The sequence below is a fragment of the Tinamus guttatus genome, unplaced genomic scaffold (assembly GCF_059628265.1).
Source record: "Tinamus guttatus ecotype Peru unplaced genomic scaffold, ASM5962826v1 Tinamus_guttatus_pri_ptg001087l, whole genome shotgun sequence".
Taxonomy (NCBI): domain Eukaryota; kingdom Metazoa; phylum Chordata; class Aves; order Tinamiformes; family Tinamidae; genus Tinamus; species Tinamus guttatus.
The window spans coordinates 1,984,153-2,009,472 of NW_028289621.1; the positions used below are offsets into that span (position 1 = coordinate 1,984,153).

General features: G+C 42.3%; 1 protein-coding gene across 1 annotated transcript; it reads left to right on the top strand.

The window, feature by feature from the left end:
* Window positions 1-3,502: 3,502 nt before the first annotated feature.
* On the top strand, window positions 3,503-17,511 carry CENPI (centromere protein I). Its single transcript, XM_088538563.1, has 20 exons — window positions 3,503-3,812; window positions 4,061-4,198; window positions 5,322-5,440; window positions 5,786-5,893; window positions 7,051-7,099; window positions 7,412-7,458; window positions 8,214-8,303; window positions 9,004-9,132; window positions 9,393-9,548; window positions 9,785-9,905; window positions 10,109-10,200; window positions 10,544-10,661; window positions 10,746-10,810; window positions 11,309-11,406; window positions 11,880-12,015; window positions 13,165-13,289; window positions 14,383-14,431; window positions 14,597-14,830; window positions 16,455-16,496; window positions 17,352-17,511. Exons 1-20 carry the CDS (start codon window positions 3,614-3,616, stop codon window positions 17,475-17,477), a joined length of 2,241 nt encoding a protein of 746 aa, XP_088394689.1. The 5' UTR covers window positions 3,503-3,613; the 3' UTR covers window positions 17,478-17,511.
* The last annotated feature ends 7,809 nt before the right edge of the window (window positions 17,512-25,320 follow it).

Below are 25,320 nucleotides of genomic sequence, written 5' to 3' on the forward strand. Positions count from 1 at the left end.
CACGGGGTATGTCTACACTGTAGTTGTGCTTTCGCTGCTCCCTTGTATGGTGGAAAAACACAAGCTGGCTTTAAACTAGCGAGCTTGGAGGCTGTTTGCACCCTGGCCGGAGGAGCACCGGCCTCGATGGGAGCTGCAAAACCATCCCGAGAACATGGAAACAGCCGGGTGCTGCTGGAGGGGAGCAAGTGGTCCCCGTCGGGCAGTTTAAGCCTAGTTTGAGGTTGCATCTTGGTTGCAACTGCGGTGTAGGACATAGCCAGGGTGTCCAGGGCACGCGTCCCTCGCTGGCTTGTGCAACCCTCCTTGCAGAGCTCTCCGATCTGCAAACGTACACATTTTCTTTCACACAGTCAAGGGGGAAAGGCCCTTGATGAGCATAAATAGGAGTATTTGTGTTGGAGGCAGGGATCCTTAGTCTCTGCTGCCTCAGAGGCCCGGTTCTCCAGGGAAAACAGACGATGCCACTATTTGCCTTTCCCTGCATTTCTACTCTTCGCAGAGGTTCTAAGCCTGGGGCATTGCCCTGCCAAGAGTAACTGTTTTTCCCCCTGCTTCACATGAGCCACTGGTACCCCTTCATCCCTCTGAGCAGACAGCAAGGGTCCCTGGTCAGAAGATGGGGAGAACTGCCCAAAAACCAGTTTTTAAACCAATAACAACCCCCCAAATCCCCAAATACGTGCCTGCTGCTGGCAAAAAGCATCATGTTCCCTATTTCCTTACAGGGGGTGGAAAAAAATCCCCCTTTTCACTACTGCAACTTTATAATCTTGTCGGTTATTGCTGATAGATAAGGGGCTGAACCTGCCCGGGTACCGCGTCGAACATCCCACCCGCAGCTCGGGCGAGCTGGGGGAAGTCCTGCTGCAAGAGCCCGAATCCCTGTGTGCTGTATCTGAAATATTACCGAGTGTCATGAGAAGTGTGTTTTAAGTTCTGTTTGTTTTCTCGATGCTTGTCTGTTTTCATTTTTTTCCTTATTTTCTTAATTATTCACGAGAATAAACTTTTTGAAATTTGGAGGAAAATGTTTCCACCGTAGCATTTTTTTTTTTTTTTGAGAGAGAGAGAGAGAGAGGTGTGTCTGAAAATAGTTTACATGGGCTTAAAAATGCATCTAAAATGGACGGAATGGTTTAGGGGAAATCCACTGAGGAGGACAAGGTAATGCAGGGTGGAAACCACATGAACATTGCTGGACCGAGCATTAGCTGCAGACATGTAAGAGAGATGTTTGAGATGTAAAAAGACATAAATGTCTTATTCAGTACAATGTGTCAGTGAATAAAAGAACTGCCCCCCAAATATTGATATATTTCTATTAAATTGATATTCACATGCATCATATTCAGACCTGATCTTCCAGTTTCACTCAACACAAGGTTGCTGCTGAAACAGATGCCCAAATATCCTGCAAAATTCCCCAAACGTTGGTTCTCCCCATCCAGACTGGAGGAACCTCGGGAAGCTGCCGCTGCGAGCCGCTCTCTCGCCTTTACAGACCACCTCAAGGTCACCCCAAACCCATACGCTATTTCCTGCGCTCCCTGAAAGACCAGAATGAAGTTAATAGCCACTTCTTAATTCACAAATGGGATAAAAACACCTCGATAACTAGATGCAGCCACAAAGGAGCACCCGGCTGCTCCAAGGCCCGGGCTCGTGGCAGGAGCTCCGTGTTTATCTATATTGGATTGACCTCCCTCCTTGCCCCCCAGCATTAGGCGGCTATTTTGGGACACTACCCGTCATCTTTGCTGTGTGGAAGCGATAAGGCACTGAGGAACTAATTTAGCCTCTTGGCAACACCACATTATGTTCACTTTCCTTTTATTTCTTTAATTACTTATCAGCTCTTCTCTTTGAGCTCGCTGCATTCCCGCCCCTGCAGCCAAGCCCCTGTCATACTGAGGCAGGCTCCAGCACCTCTCCTCTCACCGAGGGAGGCTGGAAACAACGTTTCCCATTGGAATCTGACCATTTTTAACGTTTTACACCCTAAAAGCGCGGCCCTTTCCCCCTTCACACATCCGTCCCGCCCCCAGCCGCGAGGGGAAGGCGAGTGCCTCAGCGCGCACGCGCGGCTCGGGGGGGGGGAGGGGGAGCGGAGAGCCAGGGCGCATGCGCACGGAGAGCGCCCCATCCTCGGCGCTTTGTCTCGCCGCGCATGCGCACGTAGGGAGGGGGCGCGCCAACGGTGGTGGTGCCGCGCATGCGCACGTAGGGAGGGGGCGCGCCAACGGTGGTGGTGCCGCGCATGCGCGGGGCGTGGCGGGAAGGTTTGAACCGCGGGGCGGTTGGGGCGAGCCCGGCACCAGGTAATGGCGGCGGTGGGGGGCTGTAGCCATGGCAACGGCCCGGGGGGTTCACTCGTGAGGGGGGCAACGTGTCCACCCGGTCTCAGTCGGGGGCGGCCGGGCCTGGGGGCTGCCGTCCGCGCTTCCCCACGGGCAGTGGGCGGGGACCGGCTTGGGAACGGGGTTTTGGTCCCCCCAGGCTGTGCACGGGGGTCCGGGGGTAACAAACCCCCAGGGAAATAGAGAGGAGGGGGGCGGTTCTGCCGAGCGGCCTCAAACCCGCCCCGTTTCCTTGTGCCCCCCAACTCTGCAGGGCCACGCTCACGTGCCCGGCAAACCCGGGAGCTTGCAGCGAATTTCGAGTTCCCTGGGCAAAGGCTCTGTTTTGGGAAGAAACGCTGTGTTTTTGTGGTTGCCTCTCAGCCTGAGCTAGGCAGGCCTGCTGTGTTGATAGCTCTTGTCATTCCCCCGGAAGTTATGATTTTTTTTTTTTAATAAATTCTAGCTGCTGGATTGAAAGATTGTTGGCGGATGCTAACTTGTTTTTTAGGGAGGTTATTCTAAAACAAAAGCTTGAAAAGGTTGGGAATACAGCACTTCCTAAAAGTTTGGAAGCAAAGTCTTGTTTATTTTATTTATTTATTTCTGTAATTGGGCCTGTTTATGTACATGGAAACTGTTATGTGAAGTTCTGTGTAAAGCTGTTCAGGTGAGGCATATGCAAAAAATTATTTCCTTACCCAGACTGGAAGCATGCTTCTGTTTAAAATCCCGTAAAATGGGAAGAGTGTTGTTATTCTCTAAAATCTGCATGCTCCCTTTCAGGATATTGCGACCCGTTGGCTGATTACGCTTATATAAACACTGCAAGTTAATAACCCAAGAAAACAAGTGTTAATTGTGTTTTGCCAACTTTATGGTTGTCTTAATTCTGAATTGAAGCACTGCATAAAACTTTACTAGAACATTTTCAGGTTGAAAGGAGTCTGTGTTAATCTTTACTTGTTATTTTTTTCATCCTTTTAACACATGAGAGAATTGAGATTTGATGTTGTTTGTGCATCTTCTGAGCACATTGTTTGAGCTTCCAGGAGTCAGCCTGATCTAAATTGTTTCTAGTGCAGCTACTCTATTACCTTACAGAGGTTCCCTCTGGGGTCTATCAGGAAAAACAACTTTCCTGCATGATTTGGCTCTCTGTTGTTCTCCAGCTTTCTGAGGTTCATCTCTTTTCTTCCCTCTTTGTGTTGAAGGATTGGAAACCCTATGACAAATGAGTAACCTTCTCCAGTCCCAGCTGGGAGTCTGAAAAGATGCAACGAAAGCAGAGTTCTAAGAATTCAAAGCAGCCTCTGCAAGTTCACCACAGTAATCAAACTGACCTCTCTGCGTGGCGGAAAGGAGGGAAACCTGACCCTGAGAAAAGCCTTCAGAATCCTACATCTCATAACAGTCAGGTGAATGAAAGCAAGCAAGACTCCTTTGAGCAAGCTGTGAGCTACTTTGAGAAAGGTAAGAGAGTGGTTTTAAAAATAGGTATCTCTTACTAGAAAGACCATCACTGATTTCTTAAAACACAAACAAATCTCCCCTCCACTAGTTTCTCCTAGTTTCTGAGACATTAAACGATGTTTAATGTCTCAGAATACCCCCTTTCTGTTGCCATGTGTAGAGGAATGCATATAGGGACCTTCAGAGAAGTTTCAGGTAGTTCAGTTACAGCTCAGAAATTGTTTTATCCTTGGTTTGTCTTTTTCTAGTTCAAAGTCCGGTTTCGCTGAGAAAGAATGAAGTTCTGCAGAAACACTTGGCCACAGTGGAAAGCACTGCCCTGGAAAAAGGATTACCCCCTGAAGCATTTGATGTGTTGCTGAATGTGGCACTCAGCGGCAAATTTGGTAAGATGTTTATATACTGCTAGTGTGTTGCCTGAGAACATGTACCTCTTCCCTCTAATCAGACCTGCTTTCAGGAAATGTGTTTACGGGGACTGTATTGTAGGGGACCTTAATGTAAAATCAGGATTTCTAGCACTCGCATCAAAAATAACCTTAGCTATTGCTAAGTAAGTGATGCCCAGATTAATAATGCGATATGGTTTGTTATAAATATTTATGAAGAAGCCTGCTATTTCCTTTGTTCTGAACAAACTGGCATGGTTGTGTAAATGTAAGTGCCAAAATTAAACAGTAAGTAATGCTGACAGTTCAGTAGTGTCAAGGCAGACTTGATGTTACTTTTTTAGAATTGATGACTACCATTTATACTTCTAAATTAATGACCTATTCAATTAAAAAAGAATTAAACTTTTCTTTCCGTCAACTCAGAGATGCACACAGGATACTTTTCCCCCATTATGTAATTAGCTTATTACTTTTCTGACTTAAAATTATTATCTTATCTCCAAGAACTAAATTGCTGAGATTAAACTCACAATCATATACTCTTTTAACATCTTAAAATAATGGAGAGGGGGTGGTGTTAAGTCATACTACACTAGGTTAGAAATATATATATGTATGTGTATATATATATATTTAGAAAACATACTGTGGTTTTCTCTTATGCTTCTGACTCTTTATTTGAGTCTTGGCTTGAATAACCCCTAGTCACTTTATGTTTATATTCCTCAGGCATTTTATCAGACTAGATTTAGACTCTGCTTTTGGTACTTCATATATTGTGTGGAATTAGAAGCAAAATTACCTTGAACAGCAGGAAATTATTAACGTGGACAGTATAGTGAAATACATTACTGTAAATGTTGTGTCCTGTTTTTACTGAAGAACTGCTCACTTAATAGCACCACAAATTTGTGTTACTTTTGGATGACTTTCTAAGAATCTAAAGAAAGCAAGATTGTCCATTTTCATTCCTCAATCTGGAAAGAAAAAAAATCCCCTGATTTTTGACAGAAAGATGAATCCATAGTGTGGATTCTTATGCATCATTACTGTAAGTATTAAAGCTCTAAATAATGTTGTCCAGCAAGAACTTTGTTTAAATTTGTTTGTTTTTCAGCTGATGCAGTGAATACTCGGTTATTGAAGAGCCTAATTCCAGCTTCAGTAATACCAGAAAGTTCTTTGGTTTCATCTGTATCTTGGCTCTGTGTCAGCAAATGCTCAGGCAGCATCCAGGTAACTTCATAAATGTTTGCAATAGTATTTGTTTCTGCTGGGGGGTGGTTGGACAGATTATTTTTAGGAATCAGAAATGCTATGGTTTTAATGTAAATAGTTCCTATAGAAGTTGCTGTCATGTAGAAAGTCTGATGGAGACACTGTTATTGGAACCGGAGTCGAAGCTGAGAAACAGAAATCTGAGCGTAAAATTGTGCGATTCCTGCTTGTTTTGCGTCTCTGAATTCCTGAGGGATGCAGTCTGCATGAACATTTCCATGGAATACCGCTGTTGTTGGGAGACACAACTGGTCTGTCTTGTTCCTTCCCTCACTTACTGTCTCCTGGCTCTCTCTTCTGCAGCTGCTTTTTATAAGATGGGTGATCTCAATGTTCGACTTCATTGATCACAAGGACCAACTTCATGCCCTCTATGGTTTCTTCTTTTCCTTCCTGCAAGATGAGAAGATGGTAAGAAGGGCTGAAAAATAAATGGAACTGACAAAATAAGCCTAAGTGGTAGTTGATAACATACATATTAAGGTTAGAAATAGACAGTGGTTGCAATGGGTTAGAAATCCTTTTTATAAAGCTAGAACTTATTTTTCCTTTCGCTTAGGATTTCTCGGTTTGCTGGGTAATTTAGATCCAGAAGCAGGGAAGTAGCATAGGATTATCTTAGTCTAAAAACTGCATTCAGATTGTTTAAACATATTTCCAAGAGAAGATTTTCTGTAACAAGAACAGAGTGACAGTATATTCTGCCTGAATTTTCAAGGGTCACTGTGACACTGGATTGCCTTTGATGTCAGACATCAGCAGGAGAAGACTTCTGCTCCTGGGGAGAAACAGACTTGCATACTTAGGGCAAGAAGAAAAAATAAAACCGACATTTTTAAATCAATGTTTATTTAATGATGGGAAATTAAATGCTGTTCTATTTAAATGATTTGATGTAGTTTAAATGGGAACAAGCAGTTAGGGGATTTCTGCTAATGGCAACTGTATAAAAATTCAGATACTGTAAAACTGAAGTGTTTACATTCAGATCAGCTTCAGATCTTAGCAGTTGTTTTAGACAGGAAATTGTTAATATCTTTCTATTTATGTTTTTCTCGTGGTTAAGACTTTTAAAGTTCCTAAAAGTTCTGGGTTATAATTCCTGTAATGTTTCTAGTGGGTGCAGCTTAATTTTGTGTTCTTAGAATTTAATTTCTAATTATTTAATATATAATTTTCAGACATAATGGAGCAATTGGGAAGTGGAGCAGAACTGGTGTGAAATTAATTAAAGACCCTTACAGCCTAAACTGTAGTTACAAGTTCTGATAAATTATTTTGATTCAAGGATGCCTTTGTCCTTTTGCTGTTTATTCCTGAAATATCCATCCCACATTGAAAAAAACATGCCCCAGCCTCTTTGTATAGCATTATTACTATAGGAACAACTCAAATGGAAGGTATTCGTTCTAAATAAAATTGGCGTGTACCATCCTTTTTAATACTGCTTTGCAATGTGTGACCTGGCATCCAGATAACATGGGATCATGTAAAAACATGTTGCTCTTTAGTTAATGAGGATAGCAGTCTTCATCAGCAGGATAGCTAATTGTGCCTTCTCTTTGCAGTGTCCCTATGTCTGTCACCTGCTTTACCTGCTGACCAGGAGAGAAAGTGGTGAGTGTATCCAGTTGTGCGAGATGGAAGGCCATTTTCTTTGCTGTTTTGTTTGCTTGCCCTGGCTTTTTTTTCCCAACAGAGTTAATACAGTGGCTGGGCAATTTGTTGCTTTTAAGGCAAGGAAGCTTGACTGGTAGTTCAGTCTGACCTGTGTAGTAGTTTCTGAGTCAGAAACCTATCTGCCCAGAAATAAGACTGACAGATTCTGCTTGCTTTGCCATGACTTCCTATAATAAAAGTGATTTCTCACTTTTACCTAAATGCCTGATATAGCGTTTTTACTCATAATGCCCTTAACTGTTTTTCCAGTCAAGCCTTTTCGCATTAGGAAACTCCTGGACCTCCAAGCAAAAATGGTGAGTTTATTTCAAATCTTGTAGAGTTTGAACTGTAGTTAAGCTTGCAGTTGTTAATACTAATGCCCTTATAGGATGGAGAAGAGTATTTGGCATCTTAGGATGGTGTTAGGCCCAGAAGAGTAGGTTCTAACCTCTGTAGCATCAGAAGTTCCTCTGCATGTGCATCCTTAATTCTTATATATTCTTTGTGAGCACATGCAATGACATGCACTAAGCTATATGTTTTACAGATAGGTAAGGCAGAATACGTAAACTTAAAAGCAGTTCCTTTCTACATACTTATTTCCTCCTTTTGTTTTCGGTTCCCCTTCCTTTTTCAAGCAGTATCAAACCTGTGGGTGAGAAATACAAGATCATATAGATTCTTCCTCCCTTTTCTGTAGGACAAAAATCACTGTACTTCTAAATATGTTGACAGAAAAATATAAGTAATATTATGTAGCAAGCTTTGAGTAATGCTTTTTTGGAGCATGTAGGCAGCACAGATAGAATGTGTTTCTCATAGTTTTAATTGTTTAATTCCTTTCAGTTGGAGTTATGACAGAAAGTTCTTTTCCTGATCTCCTTCCTATGGTATTTCATTAACAAAGTTTCTGTTCTTTTCATTTCCTTTTCTGTTGTTCATCTGTGGTTTCTTTGTGGCAAGTACCTTTTAGTAATCCCAGGGATTTTTTTTTGCTCTTGAATGCAATATTCAGCTTCTATAATAAAAACATCCCATGCACTTTTACTCTTGTTCTGTTACTTGACAGGGAATGCAGCCTCATCTGCAGGCTCTGCTATCGCTTTACAAGCACTTTTGTCCAGAGCTGGTCTCCATAACCCTTTCTGGGAGGATGAAGGTAAGGAATGAGGTTTACTGTATTTGCAGCAATGACATTATTTGTACTGACCTTTCTATTTAAGCTATAATGTCATTTAGTAGTGAAGGTTCATTCTGTTTCTCTTTTCAGTGAATAAAATCAATTATGACTTAATAAGGCTTAATTATGACTAGATACAGAGGCTTATATGCACGTGTATGCCAACTCATTCAGCCCAAGCAGAATATAGGTAATAGAAACGGAGCGTATAACAAAGAAAACAGCAGTAGATAAGACCTAAAACTAAAACTTGGGTTCATCTTCATTCATCTTCAATTACTTCAGTTAACACAATTTATTAAAAGTTTCTATACCTAAGCCAAAACCAGCCTTGGTCAGGTCTTATTTTAACACATACATGAGTTTATTCACTGAATGGAAAAATAATCTTAAAGAGGGTTATAAATCAAAAGTGCTGGAGATATCTGACTTCTGAAAAATGGGAAATCATTTCAACAGCTACACTTTTATATTTCTTCTAATCATTAGTTAAAAGGTAGTAAAACTGAGGAATGAATATAGTTTTGTTCTGCCAAAGTCTACCCTCCTCTTGGTCTGTTAAGCATGGACAATTGAGTGTATATACAGCTCTGCAGTAATACGTATCAAATAGAAACTGTCCTTTGTCACTTTTTCTTAGTTCAGCCTCTTGCATTGATACTCAATTTTTGCTTTTCAGACCTACTTCAAGAATTCAGAGGGACCGTGGAAGGCAGCAATCAGCGCAATAAGGCGAAGGAACCAGAAAAAATCGCCAGTTTTCCAGCCACTGCTTTTAGGCACAACTCAACATCAGTCCCGGAAGAGAGTAGGTTATGGGAATTTAGGAGGTGCCAAGCATTGCTGAATTCTGTCCAGTAATGCAAGTCAGGCTTTAGTTCAGCACTGGAAAAGCTGGGATAGCTCTGTGGAAATATAAGATTCCTGATATAGTGGTAGTTTAGATGCCTTTTTGATAAAATAGTAAGGGTGTTTATGGGAGCACTGGCCACAGGTATATGCACTGTGTACTTCACTGAATTGGAAACAGAGTTATTGCTATTCATTGATGGGGTTTTATCTTTACAGAAATGGAATACCCAGCTGATTTTACCTGCAAGCAGTGCCAGCACAAGTAATTTAGCAGATGTCAAGAACAGTGATTTATACAATATCAGCAAATCTTTCCCGGTGGAACAGCTGCAGACCTTTTCTCAGCTCCTACAAAATATCCACCATCTAGAGGTGAGTGTCAGGGAAGCTCTTGGGAAGCTTACTGAGTATTGCTGAGTAGTAGTGCAAGTAGTGCATGTGTTACCTAGCTCTGACAGAGCAGCTAGCCCAGGGCTAGAGAGCTGTTGCTCATTAGAGGCCTCCTGTGTCCACTGGCAAAATGACTGGACAGCTGTAATAGCATGAGCTTCACTAGCAAGTTGCAGAAGTAACCACAGAATAACTAGTTGTCTTGATTTCTTTTGCAGCTTCCTTCCCAGATGGGTTCTGTGCTAACACATCCCTTGTTGCTTCACTACATGAATTGCATCAAAGATGAATCTATTTACCTGAGGCTCCACTATTGGATGGGCCAGACTCTTCAGGAAGGTAGGAACTTAACACCACCTTGTACGTAGGGAATTAGAGGATATTTGACTCTTTTCATTTTTCAATAATGATACGTAACCATGCAGATTTACAGGGATATTTATATAGCAGTTAAATGAATCTTGAAGTGATTTGTATTTTGTTTCTGATTGTTCTTATTCTTGCTGTACCTATGCTCAAATACAGTATTCTTTCCTGTTTAGAATGCACTTGGTGTGTGGTTGATAGTAGTCAATATGAGGAAGAATTCAAGGACTTCCTGGAAATAGTCCACAAGGCGGAGTGTTTCTTGCAGGTAAGTGCCTATTCTGCGTAAGCGAGGGGTTTCATGAAGTCATCCCTTAAAATGGGTCTGGGACTTGCCTGTTTTCTGTAGCATCTCTGAGAAGTGACGGTCCCTCAAGTCACCAAAAAAGCAATAAAAATATGTATTCCTGTAGTGAGCCCATATTCTCGAGATGGGTCTACTTACTGCAGGAGTGATATGAGAAAATGTATTTCATCAACTAGTGTCTGGATGAATTGCATGGCAGGAAGGAGATGTAAATCTCTTCCCTCCTTTAGGCTGAATTGTGTCAGTTAATATTGTGAAGTTTAGGCATATCAGATGAACTCCTGAATATTCCTCCTCTTTGTAGGAGGGATTTTCTTCCTGTGAAGAGTTCCTGTATAGAAGCCTTCCTTTCTGGGATGGCTTCTGCTGCCGATCACAAGTCCTCAGACTCATGACTTGGATCCCACTCAGCAGCTTCTCTGGTGCGTGATACAGATCCTTTGGGTGAGGCTGAACAGTGTCTGGTCTTGGGGGGTTTCTTTTCATATTTCTCTCATTTATTTCAGAAATGAAGTCGTATCTCTATGGTCCCCTGGCACAGCTCTTTTTCACATCTTCCCTTTATTTTAAGGTAATTCAAGTGACCCCACAGGCTATTAACTTCTAGGTAGTATAGATGTCTCCACCTGTATATGGTATAACAGTCCAAGGGATTCTATAATGGACTTCTCTGGGGGAAATTTGTGTCTATAAAAAGGTTAAATATATACTTGAGATGTAACTTGTTTGGGAATATGAGTGCCTTTAAGGTATTTTCTTTTTTGACTGGGATTAAACCAGGGCATTGGAAATAAAAATAACACTCACAGTATGTGAGACATTAGTTGCTTTGTTTTACTGTAATTTTAACCTAGCATTTGAAACTCCAGGAAAAATTTCCTGTTCTCCAGGAAAATTTAAGTAACCCACACATATTCAGTTCATATGGGCATCACAATTAGCTCACTTCTTTGTGGCCTGGAGAAACTATTTGTAGTTTCCTTGTAGGCTGCAGTTCTGAGGACATGTTTCTGCTTATTATTCCCTCATGTAAGTTGTCATCAGCCTGTTTTCTTTTTGCCCCTTGCAGTGCAGTGTTCTTGAGAGCCTGAAAGAGCTGTTGCAGAACTGGTTAAATTGGCATATGATTGAGCTGGGTTCAGAGTCTGATTCTCAAAATCATTCTTTGTAAGTTTACCTGAAATAAATGCAAAACCATGTTTTGTGTGTTGTTCACAAATGTACTTTTATATATACATACATACATTATGTATGTATGCATGCATGGGTACATAATTTACCTATAGTAACTAATATAAAGACAGGCTAAAAGGCCAGTAATGCTGCAATGTTTCTGCTTTATTGTAAGATATCTTGTCAATCTTATTGCTTGCTTTTTCTATAAAAGTATTCTTCAACTGATCCTGAAAATTGAAATGTCAGAAGTTAGAATCCTGTTAACATTGGCAGCTGGGCCACATTTAAAACAATTTGGATAACAAAGTGTCACTGGAAATATTTGAGGGGAAAACAACTGTTGCTGAATGGTGTTGGGAGTGACGGGGTGGAAGGATGTCCTTCAGCTTCCTTTTCCACTTCTGTTTTGTACTGTTTGTGAAGAGGTGCATGTGCTAATGTTGTATGTCACACTACTGCCCCAGGAATACCACTCTGTCTGGGCTGGTGAACGTGGTGGCTGAGCTGATCCACTTTGTTGGACGGATCTCTGCCATCGCACTGCAGTTGGAAAGCAACGTTACTTTCTTGCTGTATTTCATTCTGGATTTCTATGAGACGGTATGTATCCCATTTATTTTGGCATTCAAAATTCCTTTTCCCTGGAGGCTGTTTCTATTTTTAAGCTAGAGCATGAAACTCTTCTTGAGTTTATAGAATTTCTGTTCTGATTAAATGTCAGAACTTTGCAAATACCTGGTAGATCTTCAGATGATCTCTGTTGCATCAATAGGCTGATCTCAGGATTGCTACCAGAGAGTGGCTCTGTTTACTTCGGAGGTGTGTTGAAGAAGAGAAAGTAAAACTTGGCATAATGTGAACAGATCCAGACTTTTTAGTAGTAATTTACACAAAGAATAACATTCGTTTCAAATTAAAACCACATACCATAATTTGCTACTTAAAAGTTCCTTTTAAAAATGAGTTGTTTATCTCCCAGTTTACTCTGTAGACAAACCAAGCAGCTTCATATAGGCTTAAGCCTGCTGTGGCTTTCCATATTCCTCTATGGATGTGTGCTCACTGCCCCAAGAATTCCATCCATGGATGAATTTGCAGGTTTAACAAAGCAATGCAAGTTTATCGAGTGCTGGCATCTGCTTGTTGAATTTGCATAAATTATAAAATGCTCCTATTTCTTGTAACTGAACCTTAAATTCTAAGCCTGAGTCTAATCAAAAAACTCTGTTTTGTGGCCTTTTTTTGTGTCCTTTCTTAGAGCAAAATTTTACTGTGTGGTCATGCAATTCTGGCAAGGTCAAATAGATTACTTTAATTTCCTGCAGGGAAGAGTCATATTATCCGTTGCTTGACTGTTGGTACCAACAAACTAAGGCTAGGAGACAGGTCTGGTCGACTACAATCCAAGCCTCCTATATAAAAACAATATAAAATATCAAGGGGGAAAAAAGTGGCCGCTGGTTGTTTCGTTTTTTTTACAAGGATTTGGATAGATTTAACCCAGCAAATAACCTTATGTCTAAACATAAGGTGTATTTAGATGGTTAAAGCAAACACTTAGACATATACTGCTGAATTTGTCTCCTGTTGAGAAAGGAACAAATGGAATTGCTTCACCCTGCTGTGCTTCCAAGGTGAGGTTGATGGAGCTGACAGAGAAGTGGGTTTCGTGCTCTCTTTTGTTCGCTGTGTGTTTTGGGAGTTTGTTAATGGCAGTAACAACTGATGAGGTTTACTTCCTTCCTGCAGGTGTGTGACATTTATCTTCGGTACAACCTGCCTTTGCTGATAATGCCTCCTGCTGGAGTCTTCTACCCAGCACTGCTCAGCATGGACTCTGTCAGCTTGAATCAGCTCTGCTACATCATGTACAGGTACTACAGTTGTGCGAGCTGCAGGGACTCCTCTTTTGTTCTTTTGGAAATAACATCACTTTGGTGTAAAATCAAAATCTTAGATCTGCTTTTTCCCACTATGCAAGGCAAAGGTGAAACGTTCAGGCTGTGCCCAGCTCTCATGATGGTCTTTTACAGCTGCAGTTTCTACCTTTTTTCTTTTTTTTTTTTCAATCTGCTATCTCAAGTAGGAGGATTCTGACCTATTGCTTCGTATTATTTCTGTATCTTTGACAAGCGAGGGAAGAAGTTCCCACGTTTTAAGAAAACTTCAATTGACCAGCAACAAAGAGCTGGAATAGTTAGTAGCTACCCATAAAACTTCTCATTTCTTGCTCTGATCACTAGACTTAGGCTTTTGCTCTGAAATCTGTAACGTGCTAAATACAAAGTGCCTTCTGCCATCCCTAAACCTTGTGGGGAATTTGGGGCTGTTTGTGCTGCCTGCAGGTCTGAAGATGGCACTGTTCAGCTCTCTGCAGGATCCATGAACAGGGCTGCTGCTGTTGGCCTTGTTAGTTCCAGTGGTTGCATCTAGGAAGAGTAGCCAATTGCTGACAGCTGGCGTAGGGCTCTCCATGTGCCTTTTTCTCTAAGGAGACTGCAGGGTAATTAACATGACAGGATGGTCTCTGGGAAATAAGAAGAGCTAGTGCTTATTATATAGAACAACTGTCAAGTTGCATTACTTCCAGCGGCTTCCCTTTCTCTACTTGGTGAATGGAGGTCTCCCCATTTAAAGATACACTCCGTGTTTTTGCTGCTTTCAGGGCTCCATGTCACTCCCTGCCCTTATAAAGGTGACTTATCTAGCCCTTATAAAGGTGGCTTTAGCAAGTCACATATTGCTAATCCAAGAGGTGGCTGTGATCAGGTGTCTTCCTGCTCCCCCAGGAGAGGCTTGGTCTATGCCAAGAGATAAAGCACCTCCTGCTTTTTTTTCTTCTGGATGGTCTCTTTGGAGGAAAAACAATTTTTACTTCTCTGTAAGCATTTCTCCAACTCTTTTTTTTCAACCCTAATCTATATTAAAATTTACAGGCTTCTAATATTCTCTTTTCGGTTTTCTCAGGTACCGAACCAACTTGGTAGCTGCAAAAGAAAATGAGATGATTAAAAAGGTATTGTGGGCAAATCTGGCTAGCACAAATGTGCTAGAATGGACCTCAATAAGGAGTTGGGGTGAATAGAAAGGAGGTGTTCTAACAGCCACCTTTTTAAGAACTAGAGAGAATACTCAACTGCTTTGAGGATGCAGTTTTCTGATTTATTTTCTCATTCCTCAGAAAGTACTGCAATTCCAGTTCAGCAGCCAGACCTACCAAGAATACAACCAGTATCTAATAGCCATGGTGGGGTGTCTGTGGACATCCAATGCCTTCCAGAAGGACATTCATCCTGAAGGTCTTCGTCTGGATGAAGAAGTGCTAAAGAAAACCAGAGTGAAGGACTTCAAAAACAGCTTTAACATTGTCTACCATCCAGCCCTGATGGGTTATGCTCTCCTCTTCCTGCAGCAGGTAATGATGGAGGCCAATGCTCGGCCCTTTGGCAGCACCAGATGTTCTAACTTGGCAGTTTCTCTAGAGTCCCTGTACAGTGACTGAGTAATTGGCACTTTTGGAGTCAACAGAGCTTTCAACAGCTGGTATGGCATTCTGTGGGAATGTCAGATCAGGGGCACAGTCTGAATAGTTTTTGTTTGCGTGGTGTGAAAGTACCAATGTTGCAGTTCTAGGGTGTAAATTTGTGCTTCTGATCACTCTGAGGATAGAACTAAAATAGATTAATAATGAAAAAATAGATAATTAAGTGCACTCTTCCCAATGTGCATCCTGCCCTACAAAATACGAAGTGCACCGTAAACTTTACAATGTAAACTCCTGAAAATAGAGAACTATAGGGTTATGCTGTGTGCAGATGTCCACAGTAGAGCTTTCAGCACTGCTTCCTGATTCTTGCAGTAGCTTTTGAGAAAGGTGCCTTCAATATCTTTTTTACTGAGCCAATTTCAAGTATAAAGACAAGTGGGATAATGTGGTGCTGCTTTGTATTGCCTGGTGTATTTGAGTTCTGCGACTCAGCTCCTGGAATTCCAAGTGCCGCTGTGCAGTCAATGCAGCTCCTAAATAGCGAAGGAAGCAGCTTGCAGCAACTATTACTGTGCTGAGAGGTGCATGTTGCTCTCAGAAATCAGGCAGTCTCAGAAATAGACTGTTAAAGGGGTGTACAAACCATCTTCTTTGTTGTGAGGAATGATGGCAAACTTAAGGTATGTGCAGGTGTGGGCTTCCTGTAATGAAGTCAGGAAACCTGAGGTCAAAAAGTTGAAGCAGTGTAATCCTGGTTAGGGGTATGTCACAAATTTGAGTTGTCTTCTATGCTCAGGACTGTGAATCCAGGTAATCTGTCTGCTACTGCTAATCTAAACCCAAGGTTTGTCATAGCACGATGATGTTTTATTTTTGTTAAATATATCCTTAAATTGTAGAGTTAAGTTCTTTTGCCCTTTCTGCTATTGCAGCAGGGTTAGCCTTTCATGTCTTTTTTTTTTTTTTTTTCTAATTCACTTTTCTTCCTGAGACTTTCTAATTCCTCCTGTAGCTTCAGTAAGCAGAAAACTATTGGTAGAGAATTGTTGCCTTCTTCCTACTCTAGGAGCAAGAAAGATTTCACTTCGTAGTGATGACAGAGAGGTGTTAACATAGGAAAAAATAGTAACTGCAGTCCTGTCTTCTCTTAAAAACTTGATTGCTGAGCACCAGAGGGCACTGCTCTGCAGCACACTGAGAGCAGAAGCAATAAGCTGAATGTCGGCAGGTTTTTTCCTCAGTGTCACTGTTGGGAATTGTCTACCTAATGTTTTGAAGCAGTGGCTTGTACACCATAGAGACAGTGGTTAGAGATATCTATAAATGTTCTGTGTTGCTATCCAGAAATGTTGCAGCAGAGGGACAAGAGGGTCTCCGTGCTGTCTTGCTCTGGTGGAATGCTTTAAGTATAATGCTGGAGGTCTGTTCTCATGCATGATTAAAAATCCCTGAATTTCCTGGCATATCTGGAATTCATGATACAAGGGGAACCAGGCAATTATGGACATGTTTTTTTCTAACTTGACATTGTTTTTTTTCCCTTCTCTTTAAGGCCTGGCCAGATGATAACACCTTCAACTTTAGTTTAATTAAGGTAAGGTGGTTCTGTGTGTGTGTGTGCATGATATAGAAACAGGCTATTATCAGCAACTGCTTATCAGAAGAGGATGAGGTGATATATTCATTGACTTCAGAAATGCTCTGTAGAAATTTTGAGACACAAATTCTGGCTGCAGAGGTAGATTTCGTCTCCCAACATGGCCAAACAAAAGTACATCAACACTGGAAAATCTAAGCTATGTATCTATCCATCTACCATAAGTGATCCGAGATTTTTATGTATTCCCTTCAAGAGTCAGTCCAGGACAAAGAGACTCTTTTTTTTTTCCTGTGCAGATTCTGCCAGAAGTTGTGGGGTTTTGTTTATTTTTTTTGTGCAACTAAAGCAGAATTTCAATTATTAATAGTAAGCACAGCTTAATGTTACTTTGTTTTAGCTTTAAGCTGGAGCCCTTCACTGAGTAATCAGGTATAGGGCTTCCTGTATCTAGAGGGTACCTCAAACCTGCTCTGGAGGAATTGCTGTTGGAAGGATGGATGGAAGGAGGACTTCCATATCCATGTTCCGTTGGTCCTCAACTTCTTCCCTGGTGACTCAGTAGCCTTTGCACTCTTAGGATTAGGATTTTTGTGCATTTTCAGTATTGGAAAAATCATGGTATTTTTTCATGCTGGAAATACTCATAAGTTCAAGCTAAGAACATGCAATATATGAATAAGGAGTTTGAGTATCAGGGAAAAGGATGTGACCTCTGTATCCTGGTAGATATTAGTGGAGTGGGATGGATATTGGATTGTGATAGGTGATATTTGCAGACACTTTCTGATGAGCTCAAGTAAGGGACAAAGCCATGTCCTGCACGTCTAACTATTTTCTCTGTTTTTATAGGGAAGGAAGTGGAACTGGTATCTGGAATATCTCTATGCACAAGGCTTAAAAGGCCTGAAACTCTTTATTGAAAGCAGCATAAGCCGCGTTTCTTTGGTCTCTCAAAGTAAAGAAGGCAATATGTAAGTGTAACCCTGGGACTCACTGGAGCCTTTGGACCGCCTGAAACCAGAAAGCAGAATATAATGGACTGTATCTCTAATCCTTTCTTTCATGAAGGAAAGAAACAGAGCAATTAGACTCGTTTGTATTTTGATACTGACTTTTATTTTAGAAAAGTGAAGACGCAGAAGGAATGATCGGGCTCGCTTGGTTCACTAACCCTGAACCCCTCTGTCCCTGCTAAACGTTTTTGATCTGAAGCTGCTGAATTCATGTGCTTTGTAACATCCATGTTTTTAATCATTTTTCTTATAAGGAACAGCTATTTTGACTGAGGAACAAGTATTTTCCATCTTTAAAGTGCAATGAGCAGTGCTGCTTCATTTAGAAGCAATGTCTGCTATCAGACCTGCTTTGCTTCTCTCAACAGTAGGTAACAAGGAACAATTTAATCATCCTTTCAGGGATACTTTGTATGTACTGGATGGGAGGACTACCAGCTTCCTGAACCCCCTCTTGCATGATGCATATTCTGGGTCTGAGTCTCTGTATGAGGCTGGCCAGACTGCCCTTCTAAAATGTTTGTTTCTGTATGAAACTTCCAAAATATACTTTTTGCTAACGTTGCTTGGAATGTTCCTGTAATGCATCAGGAAGAGTTGGTGCTCAAATGATGGTTTATTGATGCTTTGAGTGCCAGTGTAGCCAGCAGGTCACCATTTTCTTTGATAAGCTCAAATATAACTTCCCTTTTAAATTTTTTTAAGCTCTGTACATATTGTGTATTATATGTGTACATATGTATAATTTATATTGTGTAAAATGCTTCCTATTTGCCATTTTGAAGACATTCTACTACAAAATATATTTCCTCATGTGATTTCATTTTAGCACATGGTAGAAGTCAGGAGAAGATGAGCTCAGGACTCCAGAATTGGGATGAACTTTATTTCACTGCTGTAAAATTAGGTCATTACCACTCAGAAGATGGGCAGAGAATGCTGAAGTTTGCATTGTGAATTTGTACTTTGATCAAATAAAATGAATTACTTCAGTTCCAGACAGTTACTTCAGAGCCACTAGAGATGTGAAAGATCTCGATGACTTCTTCATCTTAAAATCACACTGGCTCCAGCTTTTATAGACTGTCAAACTTTTCAACTCAAGATCTGATAAATATATGCAGACATATATATGTATATTTGTGTGTGTATATATATAAATTTAAATATATATATTTTATATCTGTAGGATGGGTGAGTCCCTAGCATCCCCAGTTATCTCTTTTAAAGGCTAGTGGAGTTCTTTTGGACTAGCTTAGAGCATTGAGGTGCAGCTTGTCTGTGTGCCCTGGTGATTCTCCTCTTTCCCATCCTTCCCACCCCTCCCTTTTTTCTTTAATTGTTTTTTTCTATTAATGTTTCATTTAAGTGGAAGAATGAGGTGTTTTGTTAGGGAGAAGAGTGCTGCTGTTTCTTTCCTTAGCTCTTTTTTTTACCATCTAACCATCATGGCAAACTTTGTAGACCATTTTCTCTTACCAGCACGTGCTCAAAGACTCGGCTGACTACAGCATCTGCTCCAAGGACTGGAATGGGGACTGTGAAGCCCCATCTGCTTTCTGGTAGGTGACAAGAGGTGTTAATGACAGAGCAGCAGTTGTTTGGCTGTGCATTATTCTGCAACTTTTCTAGTGGTCTGATGAGCTGCCTCCAGCCTGCGAGGCCTTTTGCTTTAGGAAGATCTCAGAGTCGGTGTTAGGGTTAGACCCTTGTCTGGGGTGAACGGCCACAGCTCTGCTGCTCTCTGAAGGAGCTGCCTTGAGTGGCACCGCTGGAACTTTGGTCCGCAGCTCCCAGAACCAAAGCTGGTGCCTCCTCCCCTGCAGACACCCTGACCTGGACATGATGCATCTCTAACTGCAGACGCCTCAGTCTGGAGTTAAGCTGAATTCTTTTTCTGAAGCCATACTTGCTTTGTATTTCTGCTACTCAAGATTTTTATTTTGTGGGAGAGAATCATTTGTGCATCTTCATTCATCAGGCAGTGTTGTCCTTTCAGAGAGAGCCTGCGCTGAAAGAGTTAACAATTTCAACCTGTTTTCAGCTGGAATGAAGAAACTAGTTCCTCTGTGTCCCTGCTTTCTATTCTCTTGTTGGCCTACTTCCCTCTGCTTGCATTTTGCATTCCTAATGCCATGAATAAATCAGGACCCAAGGATTTAGAAGGTGGTACAGCTGTAGCCACTCAGAAAATTGAACCTCAGAGACTTGTATTGCAGCTCTAGCAACTGCCAATACGGGTGCTGTGCTCTGCTAACAGCATTTAACTTGCACCAAAGTAAAATTCACTTCAGTAGCTGTTAGCAGTGAGGTTTAGACTCTTGTGCCTCTGTCTCCTCCCTCACCCGCTTTGTCGTTGAGTTAAAGCCCTGGGGTGGGCAGTCACCTCCTGGCCACGGTGACGAAATGTTTTTATCACACCTCTTTGTACACAGGAGACACAAATGGGGAAGGCTGAGAACTCTGACCTGGCTAAGAGTTCATTTTCTCTGCGCATCTCCAGCCGGGAAGCTCTGCTCTGGCTGCCGTGGGAGATGCTCTGCTAATGTGTTATTGATAATATGCAGCAGCTCCCAGGAGCGGGCAAAGGAGAGTCCTCAGCTCTCACCAGAGGAGACAGCTAGTCCAGGGGACAAGTAATGGGCTTGCTCTGGAGGATGCAGGTCTCAAAAGAGCGAGGTCTTGAGATATTTTCTTCTAGGAAAGATGATTTCTGTTGCAGCAATGTCTGCCCCTCGTTAGAGCTCTGCTTCTCAGAAAAAATGCCGTAGTTCTGATCTGATCCTGACTTGATTTTGCTGAATTTTGCTTTTGACTTTTAAAACTGACTTTTTAAAAGGATGCTAAAGGCATGTGGTGCTGACATGGTGTTAGGTGCAGGATTCTTGAGGTGCTCGGTTCCTAGGCCTGTGCCAGTAATTTCAAGCATTCACCATAGACAAGGCAGGTACTGAAGTGCACAGGCACCTCGGTGTCTCGAGCAAGGTGCTTATTGCATGACCCTTCATTCCTCTGCTTTGCAGCTTCCTGTCTTGTTCACCTAGCAAGCCTCCGTAGCAGAGGGCAAGATTTTTCTTAAATGCTTTAATTCCTTTAGTGTCTAAATTCCATTTTCAGACTGAGAAGAGTCTTATAAAAGTTTATAGTTTAAGTAGTCTCAAAAAAAAAAAAAGTTTCAAGTACTTGACACAGGCTCTAAACATGCTTTTAGCCTTGGCAGCATTTAGAAATCTGGAGCTCGGATGTGTGATCCCACTCTTGCAGCTTTAACAAGCAATGTACACCTGCCAGACACTGGTACCTGTCAGAAGTGTGTCACAAAATGGCCTGTTCTGGCCCAGGTTTGGTGACATGAGCTGTCCTGAGCCTGGGGCACTATGTTCGGGTTGCAAAATCTTCCTCTCCGCCTAAATCATTTGGGCTCTTCCCTTAATACAGTGAATACACAGGGTTAGATTTCTTGGCTAAATAAATAAATATATATATATATGTTTTATATGCAGGCTGTATCCTTGGGCCGTGCGACCTGCCTTCCTCGGATGTCCCCTGCCCGCGGGTCTCCAGCGCGATCCCGCCAGGAAGAGCGTCTCTGTGCAGCTTTTCCCAACCCTCTCCTTAGACTCCGGCAGCCCGAGCCCTTCCCGTCGCGTTCGCTGTCCACGGATCACTGAGCAGGTTCCTTTCTCTCCGGGCACCTCTGCTCCGTGTCCAAGTGAATCTTCGGCAGCTCCTCTGCCGTCGCCTCCCTGCTCCTTTGTGTGCAAGGCTCAGCCAAGGGAGGGGGTGGAAAGGCATGGCATAAACACACTGCCAGCCTTTAAAGCACAAAAAGCTCTGTGAAAGTCATCTTCCCTCCCCTTTTCTCCTGCATATCTTTCCTTTTTACCATTTTTTCCTTTCTATTGTTTTTTTTTTTTAATAATCTTTGCCCTTGCCCAAATTCTGTAACGCTCTTCACATCCACCCCTGTTTGTTGGCGTGCCTCGCTCTGGAAAGGTTTCCTCTTTCCCACGGTCTTCCTCATTTCTCAGTCAGGGATATCTGTTTTCATCTTTATGCAGCAGCAAATGAATAGGTTGATTCGTTGTATTTCTGAATCCTTGTGAACTGCTTATATCAGTTTCCCAGCTATTCTTCCTCCTCACCCCAGGTAGGGCGTTTTTAGGGAGTCTCCTGCTGTTTTCCAAAGCACTTTGATCCTAACTGTAGACAGGGTGGAACCCGTGCTTGGAAGAGCCTTGTGCTTTTGGAGCCTGCAGAGGAGATGCCCTTGACAACAGTTACTGAAGCAAATGAAGGAACAGTATGGGGTGATGACTGGGGTTCTCTGCAAGATGATCCTCTAATTCCAGCTTTTTCTTGTGGGAAAAGGGTTCCTTGTGCTCCACTCGTGAGCGCCTTTTCTTCCCTGCTGTCCTGGAAAGGCCAGGCAGGGTTGTCCCTTTGGAGTGACCTGTTCCTTCCAGCTCCATGCGTGCAGGTAGGCACAGCATAACCAAAGCAATCAGCGATCCCACATGGAAAACTTGTTTTGACGTGGACGGCTGTGCTGGAATCCAGAGTCCCGTCTATCACCTCAGTCAGGAGGAGCCCCCGATGCTGGAGCCGCGTCTCCAGGAAGCAGAACGTTGTATCCTGGGGAGAAACAGGATTCCTTCAGGCTGTCAGGCATTTCCCTTGCTCACAAGCCTCTCACCCAAGTGTCCTCCAGCAGCTGGAAGCAAGGACACTGCAAGTGCACGGCTCTAGGGAAGGATTATTCTTTGTCTGTTCCTGTATTCTGTTTTCAGCGCTTAAACATTTATTCTCAGGCAATATTTAGCTCTGTCTGCTTTAGCAGAAGCCCTGTGCATTCAATCTGAGATTTGGAGGCTGCTAGGATAGCAATGGCTTGTTCCTGTATATAGGAACTTTATGATCTCCCGCAGCTTCTCCAGCCCTAGCTTGGGAATTAAACCCATCCGGCTCCACCAGCTGCTCCTCCGCTCGCGATGTCGTGTGAGCTCTTCATCAAAGGTCACTCCACAACACGGTACAGCCCTTCGTGTACAAGTCCAGGATCGATTTCTAAACTGCTGCCCTCCTCTCTGTGCTGTACGGCCTCGCTGCAGCCTCCCCACTCTGCATTCCTGTGTTCGGAGCAGTGCAAAAATCCCTGTGTGAGGGATTTTTGAGGATGTACTTGGCACTAGTAAATCATAATCTTCTTTCTGTCACAGTCTTTTCCCAAGAATACAGTATCTTCTTTTAAAACACTTTAACTGGAAAAAAAAATGCATTCCCAAATGTCTTTTTCCCTTTCTTCTGTTCCAAATCTGCTCATTTTTAGGCAGGCAAACTGCTCCAGCATGACTGCCTTGTGCGGATGCTGGGCCTCTCTAGACCAGGCTGTCGAACAGTTGGTTCCGAGGTTGGTTCCTTGGCTTTAACTCAGGGGTATGTTGTTGTGGTAATTTAGCATATTTTGTGAATAGTCTCAGGTTATTTGAACAAAGAAAAATGATAATTATATATTGAAGTAGTAGTAGTAATAATATCACCTCTCTTGCCCAGTGCTTTCAGCAGCAGGTCCCACGAGCCTGGTATTGCATTAAAGCAAGTGGGAGCTAAGAAAGAAGACGTAAGTTGTGAAGAGAGTCTTAGCATCTCAGTAGCTACAAAACAACAAAAAAGAGAGAGTTCAGCTTCCCATCGTTCCTATTTCTGCTTTTCCATGGAGATATCCACTTTGAAGATATTATTTTTAAAGGGAAGGTTTGTTTTGAAAGAGGTTTGAACAGTAATTGGGGGAAGAAGGGAGGATTCTGCACTGAAATTAATAAGGGAAAGAATCTGGTGCAGCTTCCAAAGGGTGGCCACATTTCCACTTGTTCAGTATAAATAAAATGATGGTCCTCATCTTTCAGGAGACATGAGATTTCAAAAGAAAGAAGTTGCAGCGTGTGAGGAGAGAGGGAGATTGTGTTTCAGAAAGCAATTCTCCAGGGCAAAGACTATTTTAGCACACGGGAGATACAGGAAGCGAAACAGTCAAAGGTAATAATAGCCTTTAACTGCATCGACAGCTAAAGGTGGTGTGTTCCAGATGGGAAAGCTAGAGATAATGTTTTTATTGGCTAGTAATACAAGATATTTAGCATTATGGATATTCCATCTTAAGAGCCATTCGGCCAAAATTAATATTGGCTTTGAACAAAGGGGAGTAATAAAGACTCTGAGGTCAGGCCATAGAGATAAGTTATGGGTTTTTTTTTTTTTTCATTTTCATACTAAAGTTGTGTTAATATGTCTCCATATAGTGCAGTTTTCACCAATCATTTTCAGAGCATATGCGTTTGTGATTTGTAGCTTTCCATGTTTTGTATGCGTTGCTGATTTTAATTTCACAAGTGTAAACTGGAGTCCGTTTGGTGATTCAAATTGCCTTAAACTCCATCGTTTTCAATGCAGTTGCACGGATGCAAATCAGACTCTGCCTTCTGCTGCACTCAGGTCATATAAAACCTGGCTCAACTTTGCCTATGGTGTATTTGCACACTGTGCTCAGCATTGTGCATGCTGCAACGTCTCCTTTGAGCACATGGAGACTCTTGGTTCTGCTAGCAAGCACGTCTTTGCTGCTTAGCAAAACCCACACAATCCAAAATGGATGGCGGGTGAAGACGTGCGCGTGGCTTTTTGGAGCTCCTTGTGAGATTAAGTTATCTTCAGAAGTCAAAGCACATAAAACTTAGCATCTCTTCTCCTAACTTTCTACGTGCTGCACCCAACTGCGGTGTTTACATGGCAGGGTGCGTTTGTGACAAATCTGACTTCATCCCCCTGATGTCCTTTGAGTTCTGAATTGCTGGGCTCTTTGTCCTACTTAGAGTCTTGAAACACGAGGTACCGGGGGGACAAGGATGATGCCCCCAGCCACGAAAGCAACTCGTTCGCGAGAGATTCTCTTTTGTCTCAAAATTTAAACTAAACTGACATGAGATTTTTTTTTCCTCCTTCTTTTTCTGTCCCTAAACTATCAATAATTTAGGGTGCATGTACTGCAAAGTACCTTATTTTTTGTGGTCTGTGCAGTCTATTAATGTCTCTGTGCTGTGGTCTGTCTCATGTGCAAGTGTAACTAGGCTTGATACGTCCTCCCCTTATCCGTGTTGTCATGTTTCTTATAGAAACCGTTGCTGACAGATGTACAGAGCACTTTGATGTGGTTGTCTCTGCTGAACGGTGTGTGTGGAATCGCTTGGATAACTCCGCTACTACAGGGCCTGCTTTATCTTTTTGACTTTTTCCTCCACTCTCCTTAGTTAACGCAGGGCTTGGTTCTGTTCTTTCTATCCCTACCTTGTTGTCTTTTGTCTAAATGTGGCTTTTGAGCCCAAGCAGTTTGTTGCATCAATACAACCGTTGCTGAAACAGAAGCTATTGAAGCAGCTTTTGGAAGCAGAAGGTGCGGAGCATGCACGTCTTGGTTGGTACTCAAGTCTCATTTCAAAACACATTATTTGTGAGGGTTCTTCATGCCTTGCCTCCCTCTGTGCCGATGGACTCTGCTCCTGACTCTTTCCACACTTACCTGGAAAGACAGGAAAGGTTCCTTGGGGATGGCAATTCCCATGCTGGAGTTTCTAGCTGGCACCACTCCGCTGAGTTGGTTTCTTGAGAACTGCTGAATATCGATATATTTTGACTGCCCTCTCGACATTTAAACTGCTGACCTCCAAAGGCTGACATCCTTATTTTGTGAACCCTATGAAGGCAGCGGGGCTAGGGTGCCCCAAAAGCCATTCTGAAGAGGAACATAATGT